This window comes from Lissotriton helveticus, chromosome 6, assembly GCF_964261635.1.
Source record: "Lissotriton helveticus chromosome 6, aLisHel1.1, whole genome shotgun sequence".
Lineage (NCBI taxonomy): Eukaryota > Metazoa > Chordata > Amphibia > Caudata > Salamandridae > Lissotriton > Lissotriton helveticus.
This window is the reverse complement of record NC_136067.1, coordinates 1405947397-1405960451: the sequence shown is the minus strand read 5'-3', so window position 1 is coordinate 1405960451 and position 13055 is coordinate 1405947397. Positions and strand designations below refer to the sequence as shown.

At 43.2% G+C, this 13055-nt stretch overlaps 1 protein-coding gene across 4 annotated transcripts in view; it reads right to left on the bottom strand.

The window, feature by feature from the left end:
- MAP7 (microtubule associated protein 7) overlaps nt 1-13055 on the bottom strand; it is a 1007524-nt gene that overhangs the window by 387409 nt on the left and 607060 nt on the right. For all 4 annotated transcript variants that reach the window (XM_078649192.1, XM_078649193.1, XM_078649191.1 and 1 more), the window contains exon 6: nt 6065-6228. In XM_078649192.1, the coding sequence (XP_078505318.1) occupies nt 6065-6228 (164 nt within the window). The remainder of the gene's footprint in view (nt 1-6064; nt 6229-13055) is intronic.

Sequence of the window (13055 nt, the reverse complement as noted above, 5' to 3'; positions counted from 1 at the left end):
TTATTTCCAAAGGTGCAGGCAAGGGGCGAGCCAGATGCAACTGGTTCTGGAGCCCTTTGTTTTGCTCAGCCCCTCTGCCTATTCACAGGGTGGCGGTACAAAAGGGGGTGGTGATGAACGGAGCATCTGAACCAATCAATCAAACACTCACACCCAGTCAACAGATCTGGGTTTGATCCATCACCGTTCTTTAGCCCACTCTGCCACCCCAGTTCAGACATGAGGGTGGGTCAGGGACATCAGACACACCACAGGGGGTGGAGCCAGCATTGTGGAGGGAAGGCCAGGCCCTATTCAGGTCCCAGGTGCACTCCTCCCTCCCATCAACATGCAGATCTCTCCATTCACCACCGGGGCAGACCCATCCTGACTCCTGGAGCCAGGCACACCAGCCAGCTCCAATCAATCACAAGCCAGACAGTCAATTCACATTTACTGCACAGACATGCCAACCTCTAGAAGTGGCACTTCTCCACTAAACACAATAAATCTGCGCACATCATCGCGCAGCATTTAATCTCACGAGTTCGCACATACCAAACTCGCCCCTGCACTCCCCACATATCAGGCACTACCATGGACACACATATTCCCCATGCATCCCAATGGGAGGGCAGGCCACTCTCACCACACATACACAGAGAGCGCACGCACTTTCCACTGGACCACAGTGAAAAAGTGCGCAGAGGCCAAAAATCACCAACACCAGGTAACAGAAACGGGCTAGACAAATGCAAAAAGTGTTGGGGTGAACCTGCCAAAAGGGCCAAGTCCAACAGGTGGCAATTAAGCTACGACTACAACTAATACAATACAAAATCCTACACAGGGTCTACTTTGATAGGGCCCAGCTACACGTCATTGGAGGGAATAGTTGCCCAATTGCCTACGCTGCAACCTAGAACTAGGTACATACATACATGCATACATTATGGAAGTGCCAATATGTTCAGAGATACTGGGCCCGGATACTGAAAGAAATTAATGACATCCTCGACGCACAGATCCCTCTGGGCCTTTACATATGTATTACTGGGCATAACCACGGAGGTTGATCTTCCTAGATACAGACTGCTATTGTGTAATTTAGGGATAATAGTTGCCAAAAGGGACATTGCCAGGAAATGGGGAGCTTTGCAGGTGATGATACGAAAATGTGATGAGCGCGCACAACCTGTGTATCCGGTGCAAAAATCAAGTTTTCTTTATTGTAGATGGGCTCCGGGGGTATCACTCTCCGGTCTGGAGCGTCAACTGTTCAAAGCAAGAAGTAGCACGCCTTAAATAGGGTTTGTTACCCTAGGCACAATCTGGACCCTAAAGAGGGTATTTCCTGCTTATTCATTCAAAAAAGAAGAATCATCCAACATTTATGGTTGAATGTTTCAAGAGTTTATCCAAAATGATATGATCTTTAGATTGCATTCATGGCAATAAATCTAAACAAACTGCTTTAAATCATAATTATCCTCCTATCGCTTCGTACCCATCCCAGTGCATTTCGGGCACTCTGCCATTCATCAGGGGCAAATTCTATAATACAAAAGAAATTATACACATTGAGGAAACCATCCCATTGTCAATCCCTCGATGTAAAAACACCTCGGAGTGTTGTCTTGTGGTGCGCGGCAATGACTAGCATCTGTGTAGCGTGGCGAAAGCCAACTAGTGTGATACTCCATCAATCATGCTCTAAGTACAGGCAAGACCTTTTGAAACTCTAGTGGGGTTAATATACACCAAAACAAGAAACAAAGTGATCATGTTTGAAAAAAGATCAAACAAAATATGCACAATAAGCAAATACAGCTATTAAGACACCCTTAATGTGCTATATGAGGCGATCGTGACACAGGGAGTTATCTTTATGAAGTGTGCTACAGTGAAAAAAAGGTAACCGTAGATTATATTCTAATGTGTGTGAAATCATAACACTGTAAACTCCAGTGCTGCTTGGTAGTGAAATCCAAAACAAAGGTTGACGTGATTATAAGCTTGATACTCACTCGTAGAGTATGTATACTGTCTTCCTACATGCAGTGATTAACCAGAAGTTAAACAAACGCTTACTGGGAACCCGTTAACTCCTTCGGTGCTCATCATGAGTCACAGTGTAGCTTAGCTCATGACAAGCTGGGCTCGTCATAACGGCTACGGCCCACGCGCGATTGATTCCCCGCTTGTGCGGGAGAATTAATCAGTAGGCGGGGTTTTGAGGAGCCCAGCTAGTCATGAGCACAGCTCCCCGGCCCCCCCCCGCATCATGGGGGAATTACCCTTGCAGCGAAGGGGTTAAAAGATAACAAAACTGAAAAACTGACTTGTGAAATCAAACCGGTCTCAAACGAAGAAAAAGGACTTGTGCGTGCTCAAAGATTAGCGCAATTCACGGTGGCCATATTTTATTTTTAAAAGTTTTCAACCGACGATTTCGTTTAATCATATTTATGCTTAAGTTGCTGTTCACAGACGGAGTATTGTTCATTATTATCTTGTACATGATACATGAAATGTTGTACTCTTTCAGGTGTTAATTGGGTGATTTCTCAACACTCCAATGTGGCCACCGTGATTTGCGCTAATCTTTGAGCACACAGAAGTACTTTTTCTTCCTTTGAGACCGGTTTGATTTCACGAGTCCGTTTTTCAGTTCTGTTATCTTTTAAGAGGTTCAAAGTAAGCGTTTGTTTGACTTCTGGTTAATCATTGCATGTAGGAAGACACTGTACACATGCTCTATGAGTGAGTATCAAGCTTTTAATGTGTCAACCTTTGTTTTGGTTTTCACTATCAAGCAGCACTGGAGTTTACGGTGTTATGATTTCACACGTGTTAGAATATAATCTACGGTTACTTTTTTTCACTGTAGCACACTTTATAAAGACAACTCCCTGTGTCACAATCACCACATATAGCACATTAAGGGTGTCTTAATAGCTGTATTTGCTTATTGTGAATATTTTGTTTGATCTTTTTTCAAACATGATCACTTTGTTTCTTGTTTTGGTGTATATTAACCCCACTAGAAATTCAAATTGATGGAGTATCACGCTAAATGGCTTCTGCCACCCTACACAGATGCATGTCATTATCGGGCACCACAAGACAGCACTACGAGGTGTTTTTACATCGAGAGATTGACAATGGGATGGTTTTCTCAATGAATATCATTTGTTTTGTATTATAGAATTGTCCCCTGACAACGGGCCGGGTGCCCAAAATGCATTGGGATGGGTACAAAGCGAGAGGATGCTTATTATGATTTATAACAGTTTATTTTGATTTATTGCCATGAAATGCAATCTAAAAATCATATAATTTTGGATAACCTCTTGAAACAATCAACCATAAAAATTGGATGATGATTCTTCTTCTTTTTTGAATGAATAAGCGTGAAATACCCTCTGTAGGGCCCAGATTGTGCCGAAGGGGACAAACCCTATTCAGGGCGCGCTACTTCGAGATTTGCATGTGCCCACGCAAAAGGAGTGAAGAGCTGGTAGGGACCTATATATGGGGGGATGGAAGACAACATATGCGGCCAGAGGCTGCCCCAAATAGTTTACGAAGATATGGGCTCCATGGCTGAGCTTCTATGGCCTAGAAATAGAAGGGACAGGAATCAATACCATGAACCTACCCACACAAGAATGGAATATAGTTTGGGACATCCAACACGCCAAGTTTGCATCTTAGCAGGAGGAAACTACAGCTAGTGTTGAGATGGTAGGAGAGGGGGGTGTGACTCTCGGAATGTATCCTTACACCCTTGTTCTCTAGAGAAGACTACTGATTGTATTTATGCCAGAGGGTCTATGTATAATGATTATCTTACTGATGTTATGACTGAAGTTTTTGTATTAAGTGAAAATGAAAATTAAAAATGTATTTAAAAAATATAAATATCAAATTAAATTCACAATTTTCACTTTAATTAGTCAAATTTGCTTTAAGACTTTTTGGAAACAGCAAACGTTTTAACCCCTTCCACGCTCATGACGAGCTAGGCTCGTCATGAGGTAGCCTCCTCGCACGCTCATGACGAGCCCAGCTCGTCATGTAACATGCGCTTTACAAATTCTCAGCGTGCGAGCGGAATTCCGCCCGCACGCATGCGGTTAAGTAATAAAAAACACAAACCTTTTCAAACTTTTTTCTTTATATTAAATGGTGCCAATATCTTGTGGCAAGTAACTTTAAAAATGTAAAATATACAATCTACTATAGCTTGGACATAACCAATTCGGCTTTACAGCATAAAAGTTAATATAAAATTTAAACTATAGTATAACTAGGGCGAGTATTTTTATGTAAAGTTTGCTGTATTGTTTTTAATAAGTAATGTATATGTTTTTAACTACTTGTTTTTTTGTATTACTTTAATAGCCAATAGCTGAAATAAAGTATTTCTACCAGTACCAGTATATTTAGGGTTTAGCAATAAAAGATATACACAATTTACATGGATGCGGTCTAAAAGGATGATAAGCTACTATAAAGCATTTGGAGGATCATCCCACAATAGGTTTCAGGTTCAGGGAGCATTTGGTTTTAGTTTGACTTAAAGGCTCCCATTTCTTCACTGGATGTTCAAGGAACGAAGCCAAGGCTGCAGTAACTTTTGTAACAAGTAGCAGCTATGGCTGGAATACCCCACAGCAACTGTCCCCATTCTCAAACTTTTTTCTTTTTTTCTCCCCATGAACTTTTCCTTTTAAAAAAAATAATACATTTCATCTGGTGGATTTCAAAACTCAAATCAACCTTAAGCTAGCTTTCATAGGCCACCAGGAAGTTACACTCAGCCAACCTGAAGGACACCAATGCTGCTGCCTCAGCGAGTTTGCCAATGTTACCCAGTGAATTGTGCAAGAAGCCTTGGGTGGCACAAAATAGACCACCTACTGAATTATCTGAGAATCTCCTTGGGTTCTGCCTGTGTTGCCTCTGGGAAGACCCCTTAAGACTCTTTACTTAGGTGCCCACAGTATTCACTGTGATCACTTGGTCCTCTCTCCTCCACAAACATGTGGATTTCCAAAGACCCACCACTATTATTGCCCGTATGGTACTGTTTGGGCCTCGTCTTCCCCTCTCCTTGATACTTCAACACTCACTGAAAACTAAAAAGCTGCAATGTCGAGGACATGTAAGCTACTCAAAGCTTTCTTGACCCTTCAATCATCCCTTTAATAAAATTTGCAATACATTGTGATTGACATACTCTAATAATAGGATAGGGAGACATATACTCTCAAGTCTGCAAATACAACAACCAGGGAACGGGAAAACAGAAACGCTACACAGTAGGGATTACACCAAGACTGGCACAAGGAACAATGTCTGACTTGAAGGAATGGGACACACGTAGACAGTGTGACAGGGAGATACATGCCAAAGGCTAGGAAATAAAAAAAATGGACATCGGGACAGAAAATATACTGATACAGCGACCACTTCAAGCACTATTCTAAAAACAAGCAGAAGTCAGTGCAACTAGGTCAATTTGATAAGACAAGCTGACACTTTGGAAGGGCACACCGACACTTAATGCGCTGCTATAGGGAATACACTGGCAGGGAGTGCACTGGGAGGCAGAGTGTGCAGACACAGTGAGGCAAACAAAGTGGGGAAATGCCCCTAATGGGTCGGAGAATACATGGACCTCTCATAAAATGTATTAGCCATTTTTCTAAGACGACTTCTGAAAAAGATTTCCTGAAATTGGAAGACTGGGAACATGGCTAGAAACACACACGGGAAATGACAGCGAGTCAATTTGAGCATAAAACTGATGGAAACAACCCTGCTTTTCTTGTTTAAAAAATATGTTAACAAGTATGTTGATTACTCTATAAAAGCCGCCAGGACAATTATAGTGACAAGTCTGCTTGAAGGAAAAAAAACAAGCAAGCCAAGGACAATGCAAGTGGCAAAGAATGTCTCCTCGTTATGGGGGCTTCCAGGTGTCACTTCTCTGAGGCAAGAACGACCTCTGTATAGTAGCGCCAGCCTTGGATGAGCTCCTTTCAAAGGACAAGTGACTGAGAGATGGAACACATACCTTCTCCTCTTCGAGCCTCTGCTTCCGTTTTTCGTCCACAGCCGCTCGTCTCCTCCCCTCTTTGATTCGCTGCTCTTCTAATTTTTTCCTGCGTTCTTCCAGGTGCTTTTCGTAATGTTGCCGAGCTTTTTCTTCTTTTTCTATCCAATAGGACTCTCTGGCAGCTATAAAATAAAACACGTTTTTATTAATTTAATGCAATAACTTGTTTTCAAGTGGCACTCTTTATAAGAAGCTTTTTTTTTACAAGTGCGTTTGACTGTGATAAAGAAACTATCCAGTAACAATCAGCTGAATGAAATTGTTTTACTGATGTTTTCAGCTGTGCGGTTTCAACTTTTAAAACAATACATTTGGCATGCGACTCTCTTCGCACATTTAAAATAAATACAGAGACCCAAAGATCCAATTCCTTGTTGGTGCAGTACCATCCCGTCCCCACAAAAAACACACCCACCCTGACCCCAGATTCGGAAACAGTGCACCCGCCTCCTCAGTAACGGAACCACATCATATCCAAGGGAAACGACAGAAGCTAGGAGTCCCAATACTAGGCGCTAGGAAAGGGCTAGTGGGTGTAACAGCACATACAAACGAAAGCATGCATCTTATTGGTTAGTAAACCTACAGGAGAAAACTTACTCTAAACAACGTTTATGAGACTGATATCACCCTTAAAAATACTACATCCTTCAGCAAAAGTGATACTGAAGACTGGGTTTACTCACTTTATCGAACAAGTTACAGTGGTAACCGTGAGCATTTTCCACAGGGGCAGATGAAGGTGGATTACCTCCTCAACCACTTCTCATACTAGTCCTTACGTGAAGGGGGATCCTTCCTCCCTTTGACTCCAAACCTCCCCCCACACGAGGACTACAATGCCTGGCGGGTTCACAACGAGTAGGCTCACCCACGACCCCACCTCCTGCTCTGTTGGCTGCTTTCCCATAAACTAAACTGCGGCCCTGGCAGAGTCCAGTTGCCTTTGCAGCTTAGTCTTCTAGGCCCTGGTGCACATGAAGGGGAAGGAGGAAGTGCACCCTTGCACTGAGGACCAGGCTTATCAGTCTCTTCTCCGGTTCCCGTTCCTCTTGGATTGTGGCTGCAGGGTCGTAACTAAGTCCCCTTTGGCACATAGGAGGGCGCTATGCTTCTGGGTGCCTAATTGAGTCTAAAGCCTATGGATAGTGTTGATATGCAAGAGTCTTGTGGGCATCTCATCACCTTCTGTAGGAAGCTCAAGAGTCCCATCAATTTGCGTTGCGCCACTGGGCAGCCACAGAGCAAGGGTGCGGGGCCACTATTTACTCTGGTGCCTGACTGGGTCAACAGGGCTCTGAAGGGTGGACAGAAAAGGAAACACAGCAGGGTGCTGCCTCAGGTCTGGCAGTCTAGTTTGGAAGACCTTCCAGTCTTAATCTGTGCTGTCCTTCTACCATGACATACGTATCTAGAAGGCTTTTGGCACTCCCAGTGTTCCAGGGGTTGTAAGTAGTGTGTGTCCCTACTGTACATCTTTGCCCACTATTTCAAGCCTAGTGGTAGAATTTGCTTTGGCCTTCTCTCTCGTTAGTTTGGAGGTTGGTGCAGCAACAACAACTTGTTTATAATATGACAGTGCCAACATGGTGTGGCTATGTCATCTTGTCAGGTTCTTAACCAATCAGAATAAGGCGAAAGAGACACATTACAACTAAATATATTTGACAGATCTCATAATTCTACTACACGGAGTTTCTGGCAAAGGAACAGATATGGCTACATTGTACGCGGTTTCCCTATGACAGCTAGGTTCGACCTTGAGTAAGTACACTTTGTTCAGAACAGTCTGTGCGTTGTTGACTTTCTCTGCAAGGTACACTTGACTTTTATTCGAGTGGAACATGGAAATATAAGCCTACTAATATGATACAAAAAAACGTTGCAGAAAAAGATGGCCTTCGAGGCCTAGTTTGTCTATATTTAGCTGAAGTACGAGATTCTACCACAGCAAAGCATACATTTCAGGATAACAGTTTCTTCATCTGTTAGTGGAGATACTTTTGCTCATTAGCATACGACCTGATCTGAGCACCTCATTGGGTGGCTTTGGGCTTCTTGTTGACTGAGTTTCTATGTATTGGGCAACTATGCTCTGACTGCACTTCTCTGTGCACTTTCGTGCTTCACTTGGTTGAGAGGGTAGTAGGTTATGGTCACCTATGTTTAGAAATGTGGCCATTGTCTCAAAACTGGGACCTGAAACATTACAGTGGTGGGACAGGAGCTCCTTTTAAAGTGTAGAGGTGACTTCTCACCTGCACTCTGGGCAGAGGAAGCACGGGCTCAGCTTAGTCTTCCCACTGTGGCTCCCTGCTTAACTTGGGGTTCGTGAGCTGGGACTTGTGGACTCGGAAATTGTGTGGTTCTGCCTGCCTGCTGGGCTTATGCGGAGGGCTATGTGTGTTTCTAATGTTTTCCATGCCCTGCTCATCTCTGGCTATCTTTTGAGTTGGGAGATGTCAGCTCATTGAGTAGCACTATGGCCCCCTACAATGCCAGGTGTGCTCTCCCCCATTTTCTGTTCCCAGGTTGTGAGATGGAATTGGGCTTCCGTCTATGCTTTGTGCTAGGCTAGGGGTTTGTGGGATGGGTGCCCCTGCTGATCTTGAGGGCTGTGTGGTGCTAAGGCGGTGGATATGGAATTCTTATCATTTGCCGTTTGATGAATGCAGCTGCTTACTCGTATGCCCCCTGCAGGGATGAGGGTGAAATGTACATAAGACTCACATTAGAGCAGGCAGAAATGTGCCAAACCTATCTTTAATTCTGGGTTCAGGCAGGACAAAGTCTGGAGCTCGCTTTGGGGTCTCAACTTTTGTTTTTGGGCCCTGGCTTCCCTTTTGCCTGACGAGGTTCAGTAACAGTGATGGCTTGGCATCACCTTGGTGTAACCATGTGGTGGAAGTTTACCATCAGGGTCTTCAGTTTACTGGCTTCAAGATGGCCATTTATGCCACTATTGGGACTTTTCTGAAAGGATGTACGGCTTTTAAGCTATATTGAGGTGGTGAGCTCCCTTGTTTACTAGACTTTCTCGGCTCTTCCATTCCATCTGTGTGGAGGGCCCATACATTCATTTTCTGTCTGTCTCTTTGCTTGGGCTTGGGTTCTCTCTCTCCAGGATGCCTTTCAACCTCCTTCCTGGGGTGCTCCCTCTGCTTTCATCTCCCCCTTTGGCTAGACTTGAGGGCTCAGGCTACATGGTCACTGGACTGCAAGCTTTGCAGTTATTGCTCCGGACTTAGCTTCCTCTGGTGATGCAGTATTCTTTATTTCAGTCATCTCTTCCGTTATTTCAGGAAACAGTGTGCATTGCTGAGGATAGGGTTGTAGGCTTACTGATCTGGCCCATTTGCTTAAAGACTAGGACAAGGACGTGTTGAGAAGGTAATGCACCGATTACATGCTGGTAATATTCATTACTCTCAATACCTTCCATTGCTCCGATAACTATGCAGTGCCCTCCTTCCACTTGATTCCCAATCCTTCGTAATAATAGGACGGGGTGTAGTTTTGCGTCCCAGTGGCAGACTGGGACATAAAAGAGGCCAGGGCACAAAATCAAATAATACTGTTAATACAAAAGTGCCCCACTTTGGTACATTAAATTGAGGCAGCTTAAGTTAAAACAACGTGACAACACATCTTGTTGGGCAGTGATGGGTGCGTGAACAATTATTTAATCTGTTTTATGTCAGCGGAATGAGATGTGTTGGGATTACATCGCCTTTCCAGAGTCCTGTCTTGTCATCGTCTCACTTCTTAGCCTTGCACAGCACAGTGGGTTGGGAAAGGGTAAATGACAAATTCCTCAGTGGCAGGATGGGGTCAGTTTAGAGGTTTTTCATTGACTGACGGAGAGTCTCTGCTGCCTTCAAACGGTGCAGAAGAATATTGTGAGTGGAAGCGGTGCAAATGTTTCCCTGTGGTTGGAGGAGGGGCTCAATGCTTGCTGTCTAGCAACAACTTGCCTTGATGCTAAAGACTATCGGCATTGGTGTGTTCACCATTAATCAGAGCATCCCCTCCTGGAACTTGCACCATGAGGGTGCACAAGTGAGCAGGCAATTCACCTGAGAGCAGGTCAGAATCCCTCTTTCCTTAAAAATCTGAGCTTTTGGGGAGTGGTATGCTTTTGGTTGATAAGTTATACCAAGAAGACTGAAATCTCAGCGGCTTCACAATATATTTATTTTCAGGAGCTTCAAGTCTCACTCCTTTTGAGTAAGTCACACATTTGGAAATTAAGCTCTCACTCACCAGTCTGAATCTCACACCTGCTGAGGAGGGTTTGACCCCTGCCTCCAGATGTGGCTCTGCTCAGAACTCTGCTGTGCATGGGGAGGTCACGAGACAAATATGCTACAGAAGGCCTCATGCAGTGGTTCTGCAGCAGGGAGCAGCTGGTCTGTACACAGAAGACCTGCACTGTTATTTTTGCTCCTTTGACAGATGCCACTTCCTATGACAAAGATGTCAAAGGTTGTGTAACATAACTTCTGGTGACACCTTCAATTTTGTTAATTGAAACGCTGTAGAAAAATTTTGTAAATGTGAGAACTATGGATTGTTGCATTTGTACTACACCTTTGCTTCTGAGGGAAGGTTGAAGCAGAATGTCACAAGAGGTGTCGATGTGAGACAATCACTGAGCAGCGAATGGTCTAGATGTAAATGGTCACATTTGTATATAGCTCTTAAAACAGAAGCTAGCTTAACCTCTTCCATTGTGGGAAGAACTGATGGGCAGGGAGGTTATCATGATTTGCTTGTGATCAAACAGTGTGGTCAAATGTGGACGGCAAGAACTCGTTCCAGTTTATCCACTAAAGGACCATTACATTCATTAATCTATAAGTAGGATGCATACAGATCGACCTATCTGGCTTTTCACCTGGAGTCTTAAATTGTGCTCATTCTTCCGGGTCTCTAGGGAAGTGCATGTAATCTCTGGGCAGAACGATTTAGTGCAAACACTCACATTTGAAAACACAAAGGCCGTACGCTTCACAAAGCATATAAAACCAAACCGACACAAAGCCATTTAAGTCTCTTACAGCCTGATTCATCATTCTCCCGTTTTGCGAGCCCCAAATAGCGATTCATAACGAATCGCTATTAAGGACTTGCAAAACGGGATTCATGTAGAAATTGCATAAAGAAATGCGATTCCTACACATTCCTTATTTGCGATTAGAAAATTGCTAATCGCAAATAAAGAATAACTCCCCATTCATTCCTATGGGCCAAAAGGCCCATAGGAATGAATGGGGAGTATTCCTTATTTGCGATTAGCAATTTGCTAATCGCAAATTAGATAGCGATTTAAAGGGTGCCAGGGGTGTCCAACTGACACCCTGTAGCACCCCTTAAATGCAAATTGAAACAGGTGTTGCGCACACACATGTTCAAAGGACATGTGTGTGTGCAACATGCAACTTAGAAAAATGCTTTTAAAAGCATTTTTCTAAGTTTTCGCTATTTACCACGAGGTTTGACCTCGCGGTAAATAGCGGGCCTAAATTGCGAATTCGCAATTTTTAAATGGATGATGAATTGCATTTGAGGAATCTCAAATAGAGATTCCTTAAATGTAATTCCTCGCAAAATAGCGAAATCGCTATTACCGATTTTTGCATTTGGGATGATGAATCCCAAATGCAAAAATAGCGCTCGCAAAGGGCCAGATTCTCAGAATCTGGCCCTTTGCGAGCCGATTTCGGCTTGATGAATCAGGCTGTTAGTCTGTTGGGAGTGAACTTCAGCCTAAAGTTGTATCATTGGGTTTGACATGTTGGCTTTCTACTTCCGTGGTGCTACTCCTACTGTTAGGAGCTAAAAAAACAAAAACATTCTAAATCCATCCCTCTTCTATCCCTCCACTATCCTTTTCAATCCAAATAACAGACTAACATGTCCACCACTCAAATTAATTTAATATTTTACTATACTAATTCATCGCTAATCCTTTATGGGTTCCGAAGTAGCGTCCTACTCTCCGACACAGTGCTTCGACACCTCGTCAGGGGTAGTAAGCGCTATATAAATGCAATTACAATACAATACAATACTTTCACAAGCATCTCTCTAATAATGCAAAATATATCCAGAAGAAAGGAAAGTCAATGGGTCTGAATCACAAAACGATTTGTGAGTTTAAGTCTCAATTGCTTACTTATTTATGCCTCTCATCTGTTATTGCTTTTTTTCTTCGCCTTTTTCTTTTCATCTTACTCATTCTTTTTATATTTTTCACTCTTTCAGATCAATATCTTTCCATCTTCTTAATCTTTGGCTTTCTTTTTCCGCAGGACCTATTTTTATTAGTTATCAAAGCATGGGGGCAAGAACAGACGGACTGAGGACCTTGTTGCACATAAAACGGCTGTGTGAGGAGCTTGGGCCAGATAGATACAGGCTGAGTGGGGGTCTTCAAGAACACTAAGTAAGAAGCTTAGGGAAAGTGAATCTTATGGAGGGACAAAGGGAGGTGGAGGTTAAGGCAAGCAACATGAAAATACTGAGGGACATAGAGAGGCAGATATAGAGCTTGCCATGCCATGGAGTAGTGTAACCTTGAAAGTTCTCCTGATCTCATCACCTTTAATGAACAATTAATTAGGAGCACTTAGAGGTGAAAAACAAAACTCCAAACACTCATAGTAGTCTGGAAACTACTTGCTTTACATGGAACATATGGTCAAGGACTAAAATGAAACTACACATGAGATGTATTATACAGTTTACACTTCTTTACAGCTGATTTTCAACTTATTTACACGTGATTCCCACAACAAGCCTCCCCGAATCAAAAACTTGGATCATCAAATTCATATCATTTCATTCTGCAGCACACATAGAAAGAGGGAAAAAAAGACTAAGGATTGTTTTTCTGCATGAAGGGGTCCTTTCCTGCATAAAAACAATCCTGCCTGTAACAGAGGCA